Source organism: Dipodomys merriami, unplaced genomic scaffold (genome assembly GCF_024711535.1).
Source record: "Dipodomys merriami isolate MVZ:Mamm:240054 unplaced genomic scaffold, mDipMer1.0.p SCAF_10, whole genome shotgun sequence".
Classification (NCBI taxonomy): domain Eukaryota; kingdom Metazoa; phylum Chordata; class Mammalia; order Rodentia; family Heteromyidae; genus Dipodomys; species Dipodomys merriami.
In genome coordinates this window covers 9,140,720-9,164,928 of record NW_027202271.1, presented here as the reverse complement: position 1 = coordinate 9,164,928, position 24,209 = coordinate 9,140,720, and the positions used below count along the sequence as shown (strand labels likewise).

At 40.7% G+C, this 24,209-nt stretch overlaps 1 protein-coding gene across 1 annotated transcript in view; it reads left to right on the top strand.

Moving 5' to 3' along the window:
• The first annotated feature begins 5,311 nt into the window (after positions 1-5,311).
• The window catches only part of Adamts20 (ADAM metallopeptidase with thrombospondin type 1 motif 20), a 109,819-nt gene continuing 90,921 nt past the window's right edge, over positions 5,312-24,209 (top strand). Inside the window, exons 1-3 of the mRNA XM_070034805.1 lie at positions 5,312-5,402; positions 6,143-6,507; positions 20,749-20,911. Of these exons, the coding sequence (XP_069890906.1) occupies positions 5,312-5,402; positions 6,143-6,507; positions 20,749-20,911 (619 nt within the window). The remainder of the gene's footprint in view (positions 5,403-6,142; positions 6,508-20,748; positions 20,912-24,209) is intronic.

The following is a 24,209-nucleotide window of genomic DNA, read 5'->3' as shown; positions in this document are numbered from 1 at the left end:
CAGGACTAAGTTCAAGCCCCCAAAGAAACAAAAACCTCTTTGTATAACAACTTTAAGATAATAATGAAGAAATTTATTATGCTCATAAACTCCCATATTGTACAACTACTTAAAGATTAAAAAAAAACTTTGTCTAGAAAGAACATTTTATTAATATGGACCTTATAGCACTATAAGGAATCGAGTTTTACAAACGTTTGTCCTAAAGACCAGTTTTCAGAAGCCAGCCATAACAATTTATTTTATTTTGCTAGACAGAAACAATTTTGAGATTGTTCAGAAAAAGAATATTAACTTATAAAACAGTTGACAGGCTGGAACTCAGGGGACTAGGCCCTGTCCCTTAGCTTTTTTACTTAAGGCAGGTACTCTACTACTTGAGCCACATCTCCACCTAATGGATGTTTGTTGAGTAATTGGAGATAAGAATCTCATGGACGGGCTGGGAAGGTGGCTCAGTGGTAGAGCGCTTGCCTTGCATGCCTGAGACCCTGGGTTCAGCACCACATAAGCAAAAAGCAAAAAGCCAGAAGTGGTGCTGTGGCTCAAGTGGTAGAGCACTAGCCTTGAGCTGAAGAGCTGAGGGACAGCGCACAGGCCCAGAGTTCAGGCCCCACGACCGAACCCAAAAAGAAAAAAAAAAAAAGAATCTCATGGACTTGACTGCCTGGACTGACTTTGAACCTAAATCCTCAGATCTCAGCCTCCTGAGTAGCTAGGACCTCTCTCTTCTCCCCTCCCTTTCTCTCTCTCTATCTCTTAATTATAATTGTTACATGAGCTGGGAAGTATCACTCTTCTTTTAAAACTTTTTTTTTTTTATGAAAAGCATTTCCAAACTGGGTGCTTGTGGCTCACGCCTGTAATACTAGCTATTAGGAGGCTGAGATCTGAAGATCATTAGCCATCCAAAAGCTGGAAGTGGAGCTCAAGTGATAGAATGCTCTCCTTAAACACAATAGCAGAGACAGCATGCAGGCTGAGTTCAAACCCCGCGACACAAACACACACACAAACACACTCATACATACAAAGACATAGACACACACTGACACAGACACAGACACAGTCACACACACACACACACACACACACACACACACACACACACACACACACAAGTAATTTCCAGGGAAAGGTGAAATATTCTAAAGAATGCAGTCATTCTAAAGAATGGGTGACCAGGGAGATTAAATAGAATTATAAGAATATTCATTTAATATAAAAAAGAAGCAAAAAAGAAACAAAGATTAGTAGTGTAAGCAGAAAACAAGTATGGAGATGACAAACTGTAACCAAGTCTAACAATTATATTAAATGTGAATGGAATAAATATTCTAGTTAAAAGACAGAGATAATAAAATTAGTATTTATTATTTTGAGGCTACACATATTTTAATGTTACCATTAACGCAGTCAATGAACATTTTATTAATTTCTACCCTATAAGGGCATTTATTTGGTACTGGGGAATATTGCTGCAAAGTACTTCAAATATCTTTTTGTGGTTACTCCTCATGTGACTTGAATCTAGGGTTGAATGCAGATAAGGAATTGGACAATTAGAATAATTGTACTATGTGGCAAGGCAGAAAGATTTGATTCTCTGTATAGTGGAAATAACAATGCTTAAATTATCTACAAAATGATTCCAATTTACTCTGCTTTAACTACTTGGACAGGTCATTTTCACATCTGCTAGAATATATTTTACATCTGCTTAATAGATAAGGAATTTCTGCTAAGTAATTGACCATTTGTTATTAAGAACAGAGTGGTATTTATGCTGTATCCTGCCAGACCCCATTTCCAGCCATCATTTCCCAAATCCCTTCCAGCACTATAACAGTGGTCCCAACTGGGGTCAGTTTTACCCTTGGGGAATATTTGGCAAGGTCTGTAAATGTATTTGGTTGTAAGAAGAGGGTGTGTAAACTACTGGTAGCTGGAGGGGGAAGGTTGGTGATAATGTATCTTGCAATGTATAGGAAAGAATAACTAAAAATCATCCAGCCCTAAAAGATGAACAGACATTGAAAAGGCCTTTGTCCAATATTATGTTAAATATATTACTTGATGTAGTTCTTTTTCTCTATTTAAAGCCTTCATGAATTGCTCTTATTCTCTTCATTCTACAACTGAGAGGAGGAAAAATCTTACATGAGATAAGTTGTTCAAGTTTTCATAATTGGTCAGATAGTAGAAAAGTTTCTATATAATCCCTGCTTCACAAGGTGGAAATTTTTTCTCCACCCTATGTCTAGCTAGTTCCAAAGATTGTATTTCCAAAGATCATATTCTGAATCGCAAGTCAAATAAGTACTTATACAAATATGGCTTTCATTTTCTGAGTTGTTGCTGGCCATGATGTGCATCAGATCAGAGCTGGTATGAAGAGTTCAATTTTCTCCTAAAAACTATGTAATTTGAAACTGGAGAAATGTGACCCTAACTGGATAGGTGATCCAGAATTTATTATGAAATTCTGTGAGAGTCTTAGGGAGAATGAGTAAATTCAATAACTTTTCTAAAGTCTTGTATACAATGCCTGGTTTTACCAGTGAGATGGTATATTAGGGGTAGCTTTAACAATCGACGTGAAGAAATAGTTTGATTTAAATAGCCAGAAAGTAGCTTATGTGTGACATTTCATTAGTAGGAAAAGAGAAAAAAAAAGAGTCAATAATAGGAACATCATAGTGGCAGCCTAATATGAATAGTTATTGGAGTTTAGGAAAAGATTGGCAGGATTTCAGCATAGTTACTTAGATACTGTATGAGGATGTAATGAATGTCTTCTATAAAACAAGGGGCCTATTACTCTCTACTAAACATTCCACAGATTATAGTGAACTGCACATATCTTCCTGTAATTGTGTGTGTGTGTGTGTGTGTGTGTGTGTGTGTGTTCTGGCACTAGGATTTATATGCAGCCTGGGTGCTGTTTGTTGGCTTTTTCACTCAAAGCTGGCAGTCTACCACTTGAGACACATCTACATTCTGGCTTTTTGCTGATTACTTAGAGATAAAAGCCTCATGTACTTTTCAGCCTGGGCTGGCTTTGAACCATGATCCTTGGATCTCAACCTCCTGAGTAGCTAGGATTATAGGTGTGAACCACTGGTACCTGGCCCAACTTCTTGTTCTTTACACACTATTTCAAAAAAGTTAGATTGAAAATCAAACATCCATCACAAATATTGCTTTGAAAGACAAACCTTTCATGATGGAAATGAAATACATATTTTGCCTGTAGTCAGCAGCCCGATCTCACAAATGCAACTCTTTATTCTATTACTTGTAGAAGGAGGCGCTCACTCAGTGACTCCAATATCCAGACACACTCTGAGCTGCTGTGTAATTAAATGACAAAATTATCATACAATGAAGTTTACTATTAAATACACATAGAAGCCAGGCACCCATGGCTAAAGCCTGTAATCCTAGCAACTCAAAAGGCTGAGATTTGAGAATGGCCATTCCCAAGCCAGCACGGGCAGAAAAGCCCCCGACTCTTATCTCCAATTAACCATCAGTAAACGGGAAGTAGAGCTGTGGCTCAAAGTGGTAGAACACCAGCCTTGAGCAAAAGAGCTCAGGGACGGCGCCCAGGCCCTGTAGTTCAAACCCCACCAAAGCAAAAACAAAACAAAACAAAAACAAAAAAGCTACACACATGTAGGTTAAGTCCATTTGACTAGGCTTTGAATTAGCATTCAAGTTCCTGCTAAACAGACATTCTTACCCCTGAGCCTTGCCTCCTGCTCTAGTTTTCTGCTCTGTTTTGAAGATAAGGTCTCACTTCCTGCCTGGCGGGCACGATCTATGTGTGTTAGGGTTCCTGGTACCTAGAGTCATATGCTGATCCTTGAGTCCAGCACTTCTTTGAGAAAGGGTTGCTGGAACAACAACGTCATCCTCTTAAGTTGCTAGGATTGCAGGCTTGAGCCACCCAGGCAATTACCATCGCCAATTACCATCACTTCCCTTCCACATTTGTGAAAAACCAGCTAGACCAGACATAAGATGTAAAGGTGAAAGATCATGTCATCAGTGGCCAAACCAAAGACAGGAGATTTTGCATCACTGACAGCTCAAAGGGGAAAGGTAACCTTCCTTCCTTCCTTCCTTCCTTCCTTCCTTCCTTCCTTCCTTCCTTCCTTCCTTCCTTCCTTCCTTCCTTCCTTCCTCTTTCTTCCTTTCTGTCTTCCTCTCTCTCTCTCTTTTTCCTTCCTGTGATTACACTCAGAGCCTCAAGCTTGTTAGGTAATCCTTTACCATTGGAACCACATCTCCAGTTCATTTATGCTATTTTAATTTCTCTCTCTGTGTGTGTATGTCTGTCTGTACTGAGGCTTGAAATCAGGGCCTTGTATATTTCCTTGGCTTTTTAACTCAAGGTTGGTGTTCCATCAATTGAACCACACCACCATTTCTGGTTAATTGGAGATAAGAGTCTCACGGACTTTTCTGCCCAGGTTGACTTCGAACCAAGATCCTCAGATCTCAGCCTCTTGAGTAGCTAGCCGCCACCACCATCTGGGTCAGAAAATTTGCCATATGCCCTTCTTTGCCATTTCATTGGAAGAACGAGACATGTGTCACACCTATCAACCTCTCTGAAATTTTGAGCCTCGGGTGGAGGGGGAGGGGGGTAGTGGGTGTGCTTCTGGGCTGCACCCCACACTGCAAAGAGCAGACAGAATCCCAGCCCCAAAGGAGGGATGCTAGAGCGGGGGCGGGGTTATGGAGGGAGAGGCGTGTCCAGGCAGAGGGAGGGGCGTGTCCAAGCCGCGCCTCCCGCTGATTGGCTGTGGCCCGGGGGGAGGCGGGCTCTGGCCAGCGCTGGCCCGGCGGCTTGAGACTATATTGGCACGGTGCCTGCTAGGTGGAGCGCGGCTTCCCCCGCGCTGCGCTGTGGACTTTCGGGGAGAAGGATTCCACGGGCGGGGCGGGCGGGCGCGGGCAGGGGAGCGATCGGGCTTGCTGAGAGCCAGCCGGAGGGGGTTGCCGGGCTGCAATGCGATGAAGCAGCAGCGGCTCAGGGAGCAGAGGCTGGTGCTGTGGGGAGACTGGCCGACCAGGGGCCCGGGTTGCAGCTCCCGGGGTTGCTGAGGCGCGCGGAGCCGGGCGCGGGGAGCGCGGCGGGGGCGCGTGCGGCCAAGCCAGCTTGGGTGGCCATTGGCTGTGTGTGTGTGTGTGTGTGTGTGTGTGTGTGTGTGTGTGTGTGTGTGTGTGTGTGTGTGTGTGTGTGTGTGTTGGTGGTGGTGGTGATTGGCCTCCCAGATCGGGGGATCCCTCGGGTGGAACCATGCGTGTGGCCAAGTGGATAACGGGACTGCTGTACCAGCTCTCGCTCGTCATCACCAGGTCTTGGGAAGTTCATTTCCACCCCAGACAAGGTAAGGTCACCCTCGGGGCGCCCGAACCCAGCCCACCAGATGGTTTTGGCAGGAGGAGCGGGAGCAGGGGCGCGCTCTCTCTCTCCCCTTCTCCCTCCCCTCTCTCCCTCCCTCCTCGTGTGGGGGCGGAGGAGGAGGAGGGGGGGAACGTAACCCCGCAGGGAATCCCAGCACAGCCCCACAGCCAATCAGCTCGTGCATCCTGGAGATCTTTTGATTGCTTGTGGATTTCGAGGAATCGCGCGCGCCGCGGGGTGGGATGGGTGTGTGTGTGGGGGGGGTGAGAACGCATTTGACTCCCCTCCCCTCCCGGGGGAAGGGGGAGTGGAAACCACACAGCAGGGGTGTGCATGCACACGGTGGGCAAAAAGAGAGTCGGAGAGGCAGCCGGGAAGCCCCGGGGACCTGGGATGACGGGCTGCTGGGGGGTTCTAGGGGTGGCAGGATCTTGGCTTGGAGAGGTGGGGAGTAAACCAAGGGGGGCGGGGCGGGGTGGGGAATGTAGATGGTGCACCGTGCCGTGCGCCCGTGCCCGTGCGCGCGCGTGTGTTGTGTGTGTGTGTGTGCATGCGCACCACCAACAGTGCATCTGTCCGTTCTCTCGGGGGGGGGGGGGGAGTGGGGACCTAGACCTCCCAGGGCGGGGTGTGGGGGTGGGTCGAGCCCTGGGGGGGAGCCGCGGGGGCGCCGGGCGCGCGCGCACGGTGGTGGTTCCAGGGCGCCGTCCATGTCGGTTGCAGAGGCCCTGGTGAAGACCCTGGCGTCTTACGAAGTGGTGACCCCGTTGCGGGTCAATGAGTTCGGAGAAGTGTTCCCGCAGAGCCAACACTTCAGTCGGAAGAAACGCAGCTCAGAGGGTCGGGAGCCCACGCCTTTCCGGACCCATTACCGCATCAGCGCCTACGGGCAGCTCTTCCGGCTGAACCTGAGCGCCGACGCCACCTTTCTGGCCGCCGGCTACAGCGAGGTGCACCTGGGATCTCCCGCGCGCGGGGCCCGGGGGAACCGAGCCCGGGTCACCTCGGACCTGCGGCACTGCTTCTACCGCGGCCAGGTCAACGCGCGGGAAGATCACCGGGCTGTCTTCAGCTTGTGCGGAGGACTGGTAAGCCCGCCCGCCCGCGGGGACCCCCTTGACACTTGCTGGGGGGGACCCCCCCCCCCAGGGAGGACTGTGCTCAGAGAGCGGGGTGGTGGCCGACCTGGAGTTCAGAGTGGTCCATGCAGGAGGCTGGAAAGTTCCATTGCTAAGGCATGTCTGTCTACTGAGTAGGAAGAGTCCACCCTTTGAGCCAAACCCAGAGAGCATCTTTCCTACAAGTGTCAGGTGCTTGAGGGGGCTGGGGCTGGGGTGGTTTTGGGGGGCCCTCCATGCACATGTTTCCAGTTTCTAGGCTTTCCCCACTCAGATGCACTACTGCAGGTCACCTGTGGAGACAGGTGTAACACTAAATACGGGTGTATTCGCTGGCATTTAGGATGGTAGAAAGGACAAGATAGTGAATATACAAATAAACCAGAAGGCTCACGCTGGCAGGGTTGGGAAGTCAACTTCTTTAGCAGTTGGGGGATGACCCCTAATGTTTGATAAGCAGAAGAGAGAAGAGGTTCAATCTACTATAAATAAAAAGGTAGAACATAACTACAAAGACTTTTGCCGGTGGCTGTGAGTGAAAATGAGAAATGATCATTAGCCTGGATGAAGGATGGAGATGCTGCTTCTGCTGCAGATTTTTCACTGAGAGGAGAAGATAGGAAGTAACAGGTCAGAAACAAACAGTATTTGCTTCTCTTGCTCTAAGAGAGGTTTACAGCTGGGTGCCAGTGGCTCACACTTGTAATCCCTATAGCTACTCAGGAGGCTGAGTTTGAGGACTGAAGCAAGACCAGGCAGATTCTTACCTGCAGTCAGTCAGCAAAAAAGGTGGGAGTGGTGGTGTGGCTCAAGTGGTAGAGCATAATTCTTGATGAAAAAGGCTAAAGAACAGCTCCAGGTACTGAGTTTAAACCCTAGTACCAGCACACACACAAATGGAGGCTTATTATTACTTTTTCTTGCTATGAACTTCTTCAGTAGTCTGTCTAATCCCAGTTGCACTAATCACTTAGTGCAACAACTTTACATGTGCAAAAAATTATAAATAACACATACATTTATAGATGTACAATAGATAATGCATAAATAACAATATAAAAATTACACGTATAAATTATAAAAAATGTACATACTATTTTATGTATCATATTATTATTATTTTTTGGGTAGCAGAACATTGAACAGGACTTTTTGGTGTTGTTCTTTTTCATATATAATATTATATATCATATTTATACATTAAATGCATGTCAGTTATATATTTAAATATATTTGTATATATTTATAACTATTTATTTATTTATTTATTTATTTTTTGGGTCCGGTCATGGGGCCTGAACTCTGGTCCTGGGTGCTGTCCCTCAGCTCTTCAGCTCAAGGCTAGCGCTCTACCACCTGAGCCACAGAGCCACTTCCGGCTTTTTTTTTCTTTTTGCTTATGTGGTGCTGAGGAATTGGACCCAGGGCCTCAGGCATGCAAGGCAAGCGCTCTACCACTGAGCCACCTTCCCAGCCCAACTATTTAAATAAGAAACCAATTAGAAACAATAACTAAAATATTACAGACAGTTTGTGATATAGTAATATAAATTTGTTTAGTTATGTATTTTGGATGATAAGATCTACTTATAGACTACTTATGCACTCTATTTACTTCTGTCCAATTGTGGTATAACAAATAAGCAATCCAGGTATTTATATAGACTTCAGTATGACATTATATCATTTTATTGGCCATAAATATCATTTTGTTGGCAGTAATCATTATTTTATTAGTAAAGAGGTGACAGTGTCTGTGGTTTCTTTTTCCAAGACCACTGAAGGGAATGTTCAGAACCAGAGATTAGTGTAAATCGAGATGTAACTTTTCCCACTCAGTTTCATGGCACCCCAAGTTAAAGACAAACAGTTTGTGCTCCACTTTATCAGTAACGGATAAAGTTATATTTGAGAAGAGACTAGAACTAGAAATTTTATTATGGGAATTATTTTTATTCCCAGATACTCTAGCTTTTGCTTAGCAAAAGCAAACAAGTAAACAAAGCAGACTTTTAGAAAGGTGTTCAAAGACACTTTACAGAGTATCATTACTATTTATTATTATGTGATAAAACAAAATGGATAGTGGGTCTATCCAGACAAACAAAATGTAATACTTCTTTTTAGGTTGATTTATGATGTCATGTTAGGTGTTAGCTTAAAAAGTCTCTGTTTTCTTCATCCATCATATTGAGTTGTCTTTACATTGAAATGCCGAAAACAGCTTCCTTTTTTTGCGGAGAAATGTAAAATATTTGGGACACCAGTGTATCCAGAAGCACCCTCTAGTATTTTCACAGCTACATACACGTCAGCGGAAAAAGAAAAAAAAATCTCATTTCTAAAAGCTTTTAAAGTGACATTTACTTTGTTTGGAAAACTTAGACTTACTACTGTGAATTTAAACTGGTCAGCATATTTTTTTGATTTACTATTTTATGGCATGGAAGATGGTTCCAGATGGGATATATTATTATTAGGAGTGATATGTCTAATCATTTTTATTCATAATATTGGTATAGGTGAAATTATTATCCCATATCACATTTTTGGATGTAGAAAACCATTGAAGATGATTCCGGCATGTAATGTGGCTTCATCTCTTCTATATTCATATTCCACCAATCTGTTTTTTTTGTGTACTTTGCTTATGATAGGTTTATTGATATCTTCAGAACCTTTTAACATTTGAAAATTAATTTTCAACTGGGCATCAATGGCTCACCCCTATAATCCTAGCTACTCAGGAAGTTGAGATCTGAAAATCACAGTTCTAAGCCAGACCAATCAGAAGAGTCTGTACGACTCTTAGCTCCAATTAACCACTCAAGAGCTGTAAGTAAAGCTGTAGCTCAAGTTGGTAGACTGCTAGACTTAAGCAAAACAAAATTAAGGGACAGCGTCAGGCCCTTTGTTCAGACTAGTTATGAGCACAAAAACATTAACTTTCATACCTATGCAATTTAGTTTTACCTTAATTTATTTGAATTTGTATATGGCAAAATTGGGTACAATAATCATGTAATATGGAAAATTTCCAGTAATATAGGAAATCTGAAGAGGTACCAAGATTGAATTTATTTTCAATATTTTGGTCATAATCTGAGATTAGAGACATCTCTTTGATTTCCCTCCTTTTTTTTTTTTTGCCAGTCCTGGGACTTGAACTCAGGGCCTAGGCACTATCCCTGAGATTCTTTTTCTCAAGGCCTTACCCCATGAGCCACAGTGCGTCTTCTTGATTTTTCTGAATAGTTTATAGGAGATAAGAGTCTCACAAACTTTCCTGCCTGGGCTGGCTTTGAACCGAGATTCTCAGATCTCAGGCTTCTGAGTAACTAGGATTACAGGTATAAGCTACCAGCTCCTGGCTCACTATTTTTTTAAAACCATGACTTCAGCCTCTTGAGTAGCTAGGATGACAGCCTTGAGCCACCAGCACTCAACAGATTTTCCTCACTTTTGATATTAGTTCTGAAACAGTCATTAATTTCTTCTTTATGATTGTGTGTTTTTATTTCTCCCTGGCTCTAATATTAGCTTTCTCTAGATTATTAATTTTATCAAGGAACAGAGAACCTTTGGTAGATCTTAGCACACATCTGTCATCATATGAGTTTCTTATTTTTCAGAAAGTCTCAAGTGAATCTGTAATTTTATGTACAGTATGTGAATAAAACTGTGCAACATGAAGCCTAGCTCAGAAAATGAAAAGTTCAAGTGGTAGAACAGCAGCTGTGAGCAGAAAAAGCCAGGCAAGAGCCCCAGGGTTCAAGATCCAGTACCAGCACAATGAATGAATGAGGAATGAATGAATGAGTAAACTAGTCAATCCGTGGATCAGCTGAGTTGTTTGAGATTAGTGTTGATACAAAACTCAACAATGCTACTTCGGACCCAGCCCATGCTACTTTCCCTGGGCACTTACTTGACTGTGACAGTCTGGCTTGGGCTACTGTCAGTTAGTTGAACACTGAGATTTGTTGGGAGAATTTTTGGAGCTTGTCTTTCTAACTTAGAAATCATCTCTTCTTCTTTGCTTTAGTTTTGCTTCCAGTTATAAATGGATGTTACATTTTATGAAATGCTTTTCCTGAATATATTGAAATGAGCACATGATTTAATTTTTTCTGCTAATGTGGATATTGATTTATTTACTTTTGTGCCACTACTGAGATGTGAATTTAGGGCCTGGGAGCTGCTGTCCCTTAGCTCTTGAGCTACATCTCCACTTCCAACCTTTCGGTGGTTAATTGGAGATAAGACTCTTATGAAGTTGTCTATCTTGATTGGCTTTGAACTTTGACCCTCAGATCTCAGCCTCCTGAGTAGCTAAGTTTACATGTGCGAGCCACCAGCATCCAGTGTGCTGTTATGGTCTCTGTGTACCTTTTGGGCAGTAGCAGCAGCAGAATTATGCACCTAAGAACTTATCATTTGTTGTCTTGCTTTTCGCTGGCTGGAGATGAGAGTATCACAGATTTCCCTATCCACCCTGACTTTGAACCTTGATCCTCAGATCTCAGCTTCCTGAGTAACTAGGATTAAAGATTTGAGCCACCAGTGCCAGGCCTATGTAGGCTTTTGTTCAAATGGGTCCCTTTGTATTTTCACTGATGCCATTTATTTGCCAGTTGTCAATCCAAAATGTAAACTCATATTTACTTCCAATTTCTTTTTTTGGGGGTCTGGTAGTGGGGCCTGAACTCTGGGCCTGGGTGCTGTCCCTCAGCTCTTCAGCTCAAGGCTAGCGCTCTACCACTTGAGTCACAGTGCCACTTCGGCGTTTTTTCTTTTTGCTTATGTGGTGCTGAGGAATCGAACCCAGGGCCTCATGCATGCAAGGCAAGCGATCTACCACTGAGCCACCTTCCCAGCCCCTGCTTCCAATTTCTATATTGTTTTTTTTTCCACTTTCAGAAGTCTTGGTATTTTTATATTTTACTCATTCACTAAATCGCAGAATCAAGCTGGACATCTATGGCTCATGTCTGTAAATCCTAGCTACTCAGGAGGCTGAGAGCTGATGTTTGTGGTTTGTGACCTTAATTTCTGAACTTATTTCGGAACTTGTTTTTTTATTGTGACATTATCTACATCTTCATAAAGTTGAGAAATGCTCTTGTGGGATCAGTATTTCCTGAGAATGTTATTGACGTCTACTTATCAGGATAACATTACAAATGTTGTACAAGCTATTCCTGAATTTCTTGTGTTTCTGGTAGCTCTTTTCTCCTATTTTCTAGTGGGTTCCTTTCTTCCAAATTCGCTCAGGGAGTAGTTTGGCCACCTAGAGGGTTTATTGTAATATTTCTTGGTGAGATTTGAAGTAATGCAGTCATTTTAGTTGAAGGAAACAGTTTCCAGATGTCATAAAACCAGACCTTACATCTGGCTTGTACAATATTCTCTGTAGTTCATAGTGGCTGTATATACTTCCATGAGATTTCTTGTAGGAACTTTTGTGCAGCCTGTCAAGATACTCCTGGTCTATGATGAGGGATTATCCAGCTGCACTCGTAACTTACAGTTCTGACAGGAAGTAAGAGTGGAAACTATCAATAGTAGCAATACTGCTTTTTGTGTATTCTGCAAAATAATGATTATTTTTCAACCAGCTTTCTATTTCTTTCCCCCAGAATTGACAGAGTCCTAGATTATTCCACATGTCATTATTTATATTCACATTTCACTGTGAAGTGAAATTGGTTTCCTTGATTAGTTCATGTCCTTCCTCAAATACTCAAAAAATTGGGAGAATTTCCCATGCCTCTATTTTTAACATTCTAGTTTATGTTATTAGAGGTTCTTTGAGAAGCCAAGTCCCAAATGGGATTTTTGATTTTCAAATTTAATTAATTAATTTATTTAGTGCAAATGTCATGTTAAGCTGGGGGTCTGTGGCTCACTCCTGTAATCCTAGCTATTCAGGAGGCTCATATCTGAGGATCGAGGCTCAAAGCCAGACTGGAAAGGAAAGTCTGTAAGACTCTTATCTTCAATTAACCATCCAAAGGCCAGAAGTGGAACTATGGCTCAAGTGATAGAGTGCTAGCCTTGAGCGATAAAGCTAAGGGACAGTGCTCAGGTCCTGAGTTCAAGCCCCAGTACTGACTCACAATCACACATCTGTTTGAGAGACAAATGAGGGAGATGGGAGACCCATATAAATCTAAGACAGGGAAAGAGAGAAGAGGAGAATGTTGAGTAGAATTATCATAGGCTCTTCAAGTGGGGTTCAATAGAGCTCTCCTGGAGCCTAATATGGCAGAATGGCATCCTACGCTTTCTCCAAATGAGTCTCTGGCACACTCGGTTCTTAACTCAGAGTAGCCCTCCTCGGGAAAGGCACAGGGTACAAAGACTGTGATGGATGGCTGTTAACATGTCCTTAGATAGTTATGGTCACCATTTCCAGGGCTGTCACACAATGCCATCATATACACAAACACTTGTGATCACACAAACACAATGTGAACTTCGAGTAAGGAAACACTAAGGAAGGTGTGATTAGGAGTGTGGAAAGTTGATGTCACTGTTTGGGTTTGCCTTCTCTTGCTTGATCAGTGCTGATAGCTCACATCTGTAATCCTACTGTGAGGCTGAGATCTGAGGGTCAAGGTTCAAAGCTAGTGTGGGCAGACAAATCCACAAGATTCTTCTCTCCAATTAACCACCAGAATGCTGGAAAGTAGAGCTGTGACTCAAGTGGAAGAGAACACCAGTCTTGAGAGAAAATGCTAAAGGGCAGTGCCCAGGCCCTGAATTTAAGCCTTACTACTGGCACAGAAAGAAACACCCTCCCCTAATTGTCATGATACTTGGTTAAGTGACTAAATAATCTCATGACCATTAACCAAAAATGGCGATGACACAGGAGCAGTTGGCAGAAAGAGATGACTATTTTGGAAATATCTGTTTGATTTTTTTTAATAGATCCTAAAGACCCTGTATGTGTTAAACAAATGCTCTACCACAAGCTACACTCTGCGCTCCAACATTTGTTGGATTTTATTACAAACTTAATTTCTATAATTGTTTATATTCATATTTGCTCTTTTCCTCTAACAATTCTACCTGTCTTTTCCAATCAGTTTTTGAGCCATTCTCTCCCTCACTCTCTCTGTTTTTAAATATAATTTCTTGTGGTTAAAGCTGACTATTCAACTTTTTGGGGGGGGTAGGTGGGTGGAGGGAATGTTGATATTAGGACTTCAACTCAGGACTTATTGCTCTTACCTTTTTTCACTCATGGCTGGTGTTCTTCCGCTCAGGCCACACCTATACTTGCTTTTTTTTTTTGATTAATTGGAGCTAAAGGTCTCATGCATTTTTCTACCTGCACTGGCCTTGAACCTTGATTCTCAGATCTCAGCCTCCTGGATAGCTAGGATTATAGGCATGAGCCACAGGTGTACAGCTTCTAAGTGCTCTGTAAATAGTCTCATGCTATTATTAAAGATGGAAAAACTAAGTATATTAGAAAACAGTTGAATGGTACCCTATTTTCAGAAGCACTGGCCAGTGTTTAATGTGTTAGCTGTAAATAATTAAAGAGAAGAGCTAGGAGGGAGTGTTGTCCCCTGTGATGAAAGCTGAGATTACATTATTGGTGATAGCAACTGTATATGTGTTTGTCATGTATTTTGGAAAAAAAAAACATGTGAATGAATGCCATGGTGATCATGTTGGGAAAACAATTGTATAGACATACTCAAATATATAAAAACTAAGGGCCTATGAGAATTAATTGAAACCAGTTATGTGCTCACCCCTTGCCTTTCAAAGAGCTTGGCAACTAGACAAGCATTATTCTATGTCATTGGGAAAGTCCTGTCCCAGTAAAAACTAGTGTGACAGCTTGGAATAGTTATAGAAAAAGCACATTTGGAATTGGACAGGCAATTCTCATGAATCAAATTGCAGGACTCATCCGCAGATAGGTTGCTTAAAATATGACATGATCTAAATATAATCCTAGGAACCACCTGCTTTGCTATGGCCTCAAATTCCTTCCCAGTTTTCTTTCCCAGTTTGTTATTTTTTTTAAATAATTTAACTGCTTCCTTGGGAGCCAGTTGGCAAAACTTTTTTTTTTTTTTTTGTAATTTCATTAGGAAGCCTTCTTTCAGTGGGTGGCATCTAGAAGAACTAATGGTAGTAAAATACTTTTTAAGTGCTTCAATGAATGGGAAGTCACTTTTCAAAACAAACCATTTGCAATTATTTTGAGCTTGGTGTTTGTAAAGAAATAAGGTTTTGTTTAAGGAAAAGACCTGCCATTGTAAAGGCACAATTATTAGTCAGAGTCTTTTAAGGCCACTTAAAGGGAAGTGCTAATAGACTGTAGCTTAGATTCCAGCTAGAACTGGCTAGAACTGTATCTCCTATGGGATCTCTGATTGCACCCATGTGTGATTTAATTGGAACATGAAAATAGAACTACCTCATAGACAGATTTTGGCTCAAGAGGAACATATAAAACTGTCACAGGCACAAACATTTTCAGTATTGCTTGGGAATAGCGGGACAGTTTTCCTAGTGGGTTTGTTCCTGTGTTTAGCTAAGTGACAGGTTGGCTCACATCTATGGGTATCTTTTTCTAAGCTACTATCATATTTCCTCTCCTCAGCAGGCTTTTTTTTTCAAGAGGCAGAAAAAGGATTTTCCTTGGATTCATAGACTCATATTTCAAAAATAATGTCTTTGTCTCTAACATTTGTTTTCTGGGAAGGCAAGAGAATGCTTGCGTTGTGTTATGTGTGGGTTATATTTATTTATATGTTTATAAGTATAGTTATTTATATATAACCACACATAACTATTTATACTATATAAAAACCACATGCAAGTAGCTATATTTTATATATTTATATTTGTGGTTTATTTCCATTTGTGGTTATAGTTTGGAAAACTCACACTGGCAGCATTAATAAATTTAGAGAATAGGCCACTAAGGAAAATGAACAAGAGAAGTAGATAAAATAATCCTAATGTGTATTGACATATTTTATTGAAAAGACATCATTTCAGGGTTTTATAGTCATGATATTAGATGGAATTTCATTGTCTTTTTCATTTTAAAAATTATCTTTAGTTGTACAAAAGGGTTTAAATTCTACATGCCACTCTGTGAGTACAATGCATTTTGATCAATCTCAACCCCTCATCTTTCTTCATGCATCTGTTCCAACTGAACCCATTGATTTCCAGTCATTTAAAAATGTACAGTTTTAACATGTTAACATACTAAGAGTGCCCAATCATTTGACTTCCCAGTATTGAAAGAGAAGTCATGTAAATGTATCTCAGACAAGCCTGGTGACCACTATGACTTAACAATGCTCAGCAAAAATCAAATAATAATTACATAGATAGAATTAATCATATAATTAATAAATATTATGGTGTGTATGGATGAGGCAGGGAGGGCTTGTACTCAGGGTCTGTGCGCTATCCCTGAGCTTTTTTGCCCAAGGCCTGTCTTCTACCACTTGAGCCATAACGCTAATTATGGCTTTTTGCTAGTTAATTGGAGATGTAAAAATCTCATGGACTTTCTTGCTTGGGCTGGTTTTGAACTCTGACAGCCTGAATCAGATGTCAGCCTGAGATTACAAGGCATGAGAAGTGAGAATTTTTTAATTCACCTAAAATAGAAAGAAATTATGTTGAACTATGGACAATATTATCAGCAGACAATAGTTTTATATTACATGGTAAGAGCTAAGTCAGACTTAATAGTAACCTTAAGTTGGCAGTATTTGTGAGCATAACCACATCATGAGATATCTTGAACATCTTCCTGTAGTGAAAACATCTGTGCTTCCCACTAACACCTTTCCTGGGATAGTTTGCCTGCATTGATGGTGGAAAGAAATTCTACATTTCCAGGTTAATTCTAAGGAAGATATCATTTTCCAACCATCCATCTATAAACTCTAACTAAACAAACATCCCTGTTGGTAAGTGTCTACATATTGTACCTTTTAGCCCATATTTTCAAAGTTATGTCCTAGTTCTGCTTCATGTATGCCAAGATTACAAAGTAGAAAACAGCTTCTGTGCTTCGACCAGTATTACTGTGCACTGTGTATATCTGCTATGTTTCAGCAGCTAGAGTCAGCAAAAGAAGTTCAGAAGTAGACACTGCTTATAGGAAGCCAGGGAGACGAATCATAATTGGAAAGAGTAAATAACTATGACATAGGTTCATAAATGCTGAAGAAATTGAGGAGATAGGATGTATTTTCAGGAAGAGGGTGGGTAGGTGGTTAAGGAAGAGCCTTCTGACTATCTGCTATTTAATGTAGGTCTAGAAGCGTGGGATGGAGGCAGTGGGTTTGATAAGGCAGGGTACGAAGTAGGAAGTAGAGAGGGTTTAGCCTGTGTGAAGCATCTGAGATAAGAAGGAAATTGTATCTAAGTCGACCCTGCTTTTTGGTGACTAAAGATTAGAGTCTCATAGACTTTTCTGCCCGGGCTGGCTTTGAATCTCCATCCTCAGATCTCAGCTTCCTGAGTAGCTAGGAATACAGGTGTGTGCCTAAATACACATATTTTTTTAGAACATACAAACCGCGTTCTAGAAAAGTCATTTCTTGGGGCTGGGAAGGTGGCTCAGTGGTAGAGTGCTTGCCTTGCATGCATGAGGCCCTGGGTTCGATTCCTTAGCACCATATAAGCAAAAAGAAAAAAGCCAGAAGTGGCGCTGTGGCTCAAGCGGTAGAGCGCTAGCCTTGAGCTGAAGAGCTGAGGGAGAGTGCCCAGGCCCAGAGTTCAGGCCCCACAACCAAACCCCCCCCCCCCGCAAAAAAAAAGAAAAGTCATTTCTTTTTAGAGACAGAATATCCTTTGCCAGTCTTCTGAGTTTCAGAAACACAGTCTAATTACCCTTTATATTTATGATATAAATATGACTTGCTGTCATATGTGTTTACACCAAACAGAAATTTTAGTATATTATTTATATTTCTAATGCATCTTGAGTCTGAAAGAATTCTTTTGAGTTACTTCCTAGTGCTTTTTATGGCTTTATTTTGAATGTTAACATCATTCCTCTTTTGCTATTTATTCCATGAGATGGATTCAAATTTAGGTTCCCAGTGTCTATGCCCTTGTGCTATTATTAATCTGAGATGCTGTCCATACACAACAGGGATTTATGCATATCATATATTCATGTATCTTTCATCTTTTCTCTTGTCTCTCTGTCCTTTTGTGGGTTGATATTAGAATATTCAGTATGACTTTATAATGTTTCAGTACCTTTTTCTCTTAGTTCCATTTTGTTGTTCTCTCACAATTAGCTTGGCTGTGATTGCACATTTATTTTTCAAATATAATTTGAATATTGCAAAAATCTGTTGAAGTCAGGTGCTACTGGCCCATGCCCATAATTGTAGCTATTCAGGAGGCTGAGATCTAAGGATTATGGTTTGAAGTCAGTCTGGATCGGAAAGTCTGTGCATCTCTTATCTTTAATTAAAGCTCCAAAATGCCAAATGTGGAGCTCAAGTGCTAGAGTACTAGCCTTGAGAAGAAAAGAAAAAAAGCCCAGGGACAGTGCCCAGGTCCTGAGTTTAAACTCAAGGACTGGGGCAGCATGCACACACACACACACACACACACACACACACACACACACACACACACACACACACACACACACACACACACACACACACACACACACACACACACACACACACACACACACACACACACACAATCTTTTGATGTTTTCTTTTTTTAAATTGGCATCTTGTTATTTTTATAGATTCACTTGGGGAATTTAGTCTTCAAGAATATGACATGTTCTTTATTTGATTGTGTTCTTTTGTTTGTTTGTTTGTTTTCTTGTGATGCTTTAGTGCATTGGAAAACCCTTACAAACTTACTTGTTTTATTTCTGGCTGTTCAATATGTATTTTATTTTGTAAAAGACATTGTTTCTAAAATACTGCCTTCTAATGGTTGTTTTCCTTTAAGTGAGAACTGTTAGATTCATATCAATGAGGTGTTTCAATGACTTTAGTTAGCATTTAAAGAAGGCCTAGAGTTTATTTTTATTTTTATTTGGAATTAACCTAGGTACTTATTTATTTTAATATATATTTTTATTGTAATGATACTGTACTAAAGGGATTATAGTTACATTAGTAAGGTAATGAGTACACTTCCTATTGAGCATTGTTACTCCCTCCTCTGTTTTTCCCCTACCATCCCTTCCTTCCCCACCTCCTCAACCCCTCCCTCCCCCAAGCTGTTAAGTTTTCAACATAGTGTCCTGTAAATTTCATGGTTACAATGGGTCTATCTGTATCCTTATTTAAGCATTTTATTATTTCCCTTCCCCTTCCCAAATTAGAAAAATGTATATACAAGATGCAGGGCACCGAAATCAGATACAGTGAAAACAAGTGTTATACCATGAGGGCAGAACATACAAAAGAAATTAAAAAAAAAATCACACAGTACATTATAAGCACATTGAAAACAAAAGCAACAAAGATAAAGCGTCTTGTCTCCCTATCTTGGGATTCATTTTGCTTAGCATCATCTTATATGGTCATATGTACACAGCTTTTGACTTTTTCTGCTTGTCCTAGACATATACTAGTTATTGCAAATAAGGGAAACCATGGGACCTATGTTTCTTTGGGCCTGGCTTACTTCACTTAATACAATTTTTTCCAAGTCTTTCCATTTCCTAACAAATGGGGTGATGTCATTCTTTCTGATGGAGGCATTAAATTCTATTATATATACCACATTATCTTTTTCTTTCTTTTTTTTGACATCACCCCATTTGTTAGGAAATGGAAAGACTTGGAAAAAAATATATTAAGTGATGAGAGCCAGGCCCAAAGAAACATAGGTCCCATGGTTTCCCTTATTTGCAATAACTAGTATATGTCTAGGGCAAGCAGAAAAAGTCAAAAGCTGTGTACATATGACCATATAAGATGATGCTAAGCAAAATGAATCCCAAGATAGGGACACAAGTGGTTTTTTCTTGCTTGCTATATTTTTAAATGTACTCATAATGCACTATGTGATTCTCTTGTTTCTTTTCTGTGTTCTGCCCCCATGGTATAGCGCCTGTTTTCACTGATTCCAGCGCCCTGCATCTTGTATATACATTTTTCTAATTTGGGGAGGGGAAGGGATATAACAAAATGCTTAAATAGGGATACAGGTTGACCCATTGTAACAATGAGATGTACAAGGCCTGCAGTTTATTTAGTAGCTGGCAGTTATTTTTTCCTTTCCATTTTTTTGTATTTGTTCTGTCTTTCATTTATCCAATTCTTTTATCTGGTGTATGGAATTCTTGTGTTTTTCACCAATATGCAATGCCTTGAATAGGACTTTGTTAGGTATGATCCCATGGTTTTTGATGTGAAAGAACCATACATCTATTTCTATTTTACTAGTTTTTATTTCACATCAAGAATATTTATTAGATTTTATCATACTGTGTGATTTCCTTACTTGCATAAACAATTGCATTGAGTTATAATGATTGAGCTTACATTCCTATGATAAACCAAACCCAGACATGTATTATTCTTTTCAGATGTTGTTATATTTCTCTTTCTCTTGTTAAATTAGCATAGATTTGGGCTTTTACTCGCTATTTATATATGAACTTGCTCTGTGTTTGATATTATTGTTGTTTGTTAGTATTGGAATTTGAACTCAGGACTTCATGGTTGCTAGGCAGCACTTTACTGCTTGAGGAGCACTTTTAGTCTTTTAATTTTTTAATTGTTTTGAGATAGGTTCTGGCTCATTGAGGGGATTGCAATCCTCCTACTTATAATTCCTGCATAGCTGGGTCAAGCATGCATGCGCGCGCGTGCGCGCACACACACACACACACACACACACACACACACACACACGAAATTTTTATGATGTCTTTCATCCCTAGAAACGAAACTTTCTCTGTTTGATGATTAATGGCAGTTATAGCTCTGTAGTTTTACGTTTGAGTGCTTAATTTGTTATATTGTTTTATTCATTTCACTTTATTTCATTTCATTGGCCTGATGGGAATGGAACCCACATTCTCACATGTGCTGGGCAAAAGCCTTACCATCAAGCTATTCCCACATCCCTACTGCTATTTTCACGTGTAGTACAACACGTTTTCTCTTCTTAGTGACTGGTGGTGTGAGTCAATGCTGTTTTCTTTATCCTCAGATGGGAACATTTAAAGCACATGATGGGGAATATTTCTTAGAGCCTATCATGAATGCAAATGGGACTGAACATCAGGAGGACCACAACAAACCTCATCTCATTTACAGACAGGAATTCAAGAGAAGCTCTTTAATCAAGTCACACACGCCCTGCGAAGTTTCAGGTAAGCTGTGACTTAACTCCTTCTTCCTTCCTTCCTTCCTTCCTTCTTTTCTTTCTTTCTTTCTTTCTTTCTTTCTTTCTTTCTTTCTTTCTTTCTTTCTTTCTTTCTTTCTTTCTTTCTCTCTTCCTTCCTTCCTTCCTTCTTTTCTTCCTTTCTTCCTTCCTTTCTTTCTTTCTTTCTCTCCCTCCCTCCCTCTCTCCCTTCCTTCCTTTCTTCCTTCCTTCCTTCCTTCCTTCCTTCCTTCCTTCCTTCCTTCCTTCCTTTCTCTCTTTCTCTTTCCTCTTTCTTTCTGCCTACCTGCCTGCTTCCCTCCCTCCCTCCCTCCCTCCCTCCCTCCCTCCCTCCCTCCCTCCCTCCCTCCCTCCCTCCCTCCCTTCCTTCTTTCCTTCCTCCCTTCCTTCCTTCCTTCCTTCCTTCCTCTTTCTTTCTGTCTTTCTTTTCTTCCAAGTGGTGATCACAGGTATGAGCTACTGGTGCCTGAATATAACACTTAAAAAGTCAGCTATACTCACTACATTTCACAATAGATCTTGTAATGGAGTTATTCCTTGTATCTACTTTCCTGTTGAATTTAGGGCTTGTTTACCGTTTACTATTGTAAGCAATGCTGCTGGGAATGGTCCTCATCTCCTATGCCTCAAAGTTTCTCCAGGATATACCCATAGATACTCGATAATTCCACATTGGTTTACAAGGTGTTTTTATATGTGAGGTATATTATTATTATTGTTTTAACATTAAAAGTTTCAAGCTGGGCTGAGAAGGTGGCTCAGTGGTAGAGCGCTTGCCTTGCATGCCTGAGGCCCTGGGTTCGATTCCTCAGCACCATATAAGCAAAAAGAAAAAAAAAAGCCGGAAGTGGCGCTGTGGCTCAAGTGGTAGAGCGCTAGCCTTGAGCTGAAGAGCTGAAGGACAGCGCCCAGGCCAAGAGTTCAGGCCCCACGACCGGACCAAAAAAAAAAAAAAGTTTCAAGCTACTGAAGATTGATAATAAGAACCTAAGAATCATAGATTTCTATACAGGATAAATCTATTGCTCATCACTCCACTTCTACTTTGTATACAAGTGTTCATCAAGAATTGTGTCCAGAACTGGGACTGGTGGCTCATGCTTATAATCCTAGATTTTATTCAAAAGAATCTGCAAATAAAAGGCAAGTAAAAAACAGTGGGATTTAGTTTCCTTTTAATCATAATATGCTTTTCCTGTAAAGACTTACCTAGTAAAATGTAAAAACAAAAAAGCTGGTCACTGGTGTATAATCCTTCTTACTCAGGAGGCTAACATCTGAGGACTGAAGCCAGCAGGGGAAGACAGTCAATGAGACTCTTATCTCCAATAAACTAGTCAGAAAAAGCTGGAAGTGGTGCTGTGGCTTAAGTGGTAGAGTGCTAGCCTTGAACCACAGAAGTTCAGGGACAGGACCCAGGCCCAGAGTTCAAGCCCCAAGACTGGAAAGAAAAAAGCAGTACCTCTTTTTTTATTTTATTTTTTTTTAATTTTTAAGGACTAGTAGCCTAGAACACTGCTTACACTGGCCTAGAACACTGTATGGGTATGTGCGTGCATGTGCGTGTGTGTGTGTGTGCGCGCGCGCGCGCGTGTGTGTGTGTGTGTGTGTGTGTGTGTGCGTGTGCATGCATGCATGTGTGTGCTTGTGCTTTTCCTGGACCTTGAACTTAGGGCCTGATAGCTGTCTCTTAGCTTTTTTGCCCAAGGATGGTGCTCTACCACTTGAGCCACAGCTCCACTTTCTAATTTTTGGTGGTTAATTGAAGATCAGAGTCATAATAGACTTTCTTGCCTGTGTGGCTTTGAACTGTGATCCTCAGATTTCAGCCTTGTGAGTAACTAGTATTGGGATTTGGAACTGAAAGCCAGAAGACTGAAAATTTTCTTAATTGTGTAACCTTATGTTAATTATTGTATAAGCAGAGGTTTCATTGTGATGTTTCCACACATGCATATAGTGATTTGATCCTATTGCTTTTTGTTATCTCTCCTCTTTATTTATTTTTACCATTTAATTTTATTTATTTTGTTGCCAGTCCTGGAGCTTAACTCAGGGCCTGGGCACTGTTCCTGAGCTTCTTTTGCTCAAGGCTACCACTCTACCATGTGAGCCACAGCACCACTTCCAACTTTTTCTGTTTCTGTGGTACTGAGAAATTGAACCCAGGGCTTCATGCATGCAAGGCAAGCACTCTACCACATTCCCAGCCCCCCCCTTTTTTGGACCATTTTAATAGGCTTAGTTACTCAGGTTTTATACATGCATATGAAGTACTTTGATCATATGTATCCTCCCTATCATTTTCTTTTGCTCTCTCTACTCCCACTGGATTCTCCACAATACTTTCCTTTTGATATGCATGTCATTCTCTCTCTCTCTCTCTCTCTCTCTCTCTCTCTCTCTCTCTCTCTCTCTCTCTCTCTCTCTGTCTGTCTGTCTCTTTGTTGAGGTCTATTTCCTAGACTGGCTTATTTCACTTAACATGATGATCTCTAGTTCCATCCATTTTCCTGTGAATGATATTCATTCTTTATGGCTGAATAATGCCCTATTATATTTGTGTATATACATATGTGCATATACTACATATACATAAACACATATATACATACACATGATATATTCATCAGTGAATACTTAGACTAAGTCTATTGCTTGGCTCTTTTGAATAGTGCTGATATGAAGATGGATGTGCAGGTATGTCTATTGTGTGCTGACTTACATTCCTTCAGATATATATAGCAGTATAACATGGTAGTTGTGCTTTTAGTTTGGGGAACCTTCATACTGATTTCCACAGTGACTACATTAATTTATTCTGAGAGAATTATTCTTGTCAGCATTTGTTATTGTCTTCATGATAGACTCTGAACAGGATGAGATGGAATTTATGTATTAATTTACTGACATATTTATTTTTGCTGGTCCTGTGTCTTGAACTCGGGTGTGTGCATTATCCTTGAGCTTTTGTGCTCAAGGCTAGCACTTTATTCCTTGAGCCACAGCTCTACTTCCAGCTTTGTGTGGTTAATTAGAGATGAGTTTAGTAGACTTTTGTGCTTTGAACATTAATCCTCAGATCTCAGTCTCCTGAGTAGCTAGGATTAGAGGCATGAACCACCAGCAGCTGGCTGGAATTTAATTTTTTATTGATGAGTTATTGGTCCTTTTTTGAGAACTATCTATTCAATTTACTCAGCCATTTTTAACTGGCTTATTATAATTTACTTATTATATATTTATTTATTAAAATTTACTTATTATATATTGTGGACACAAACCCT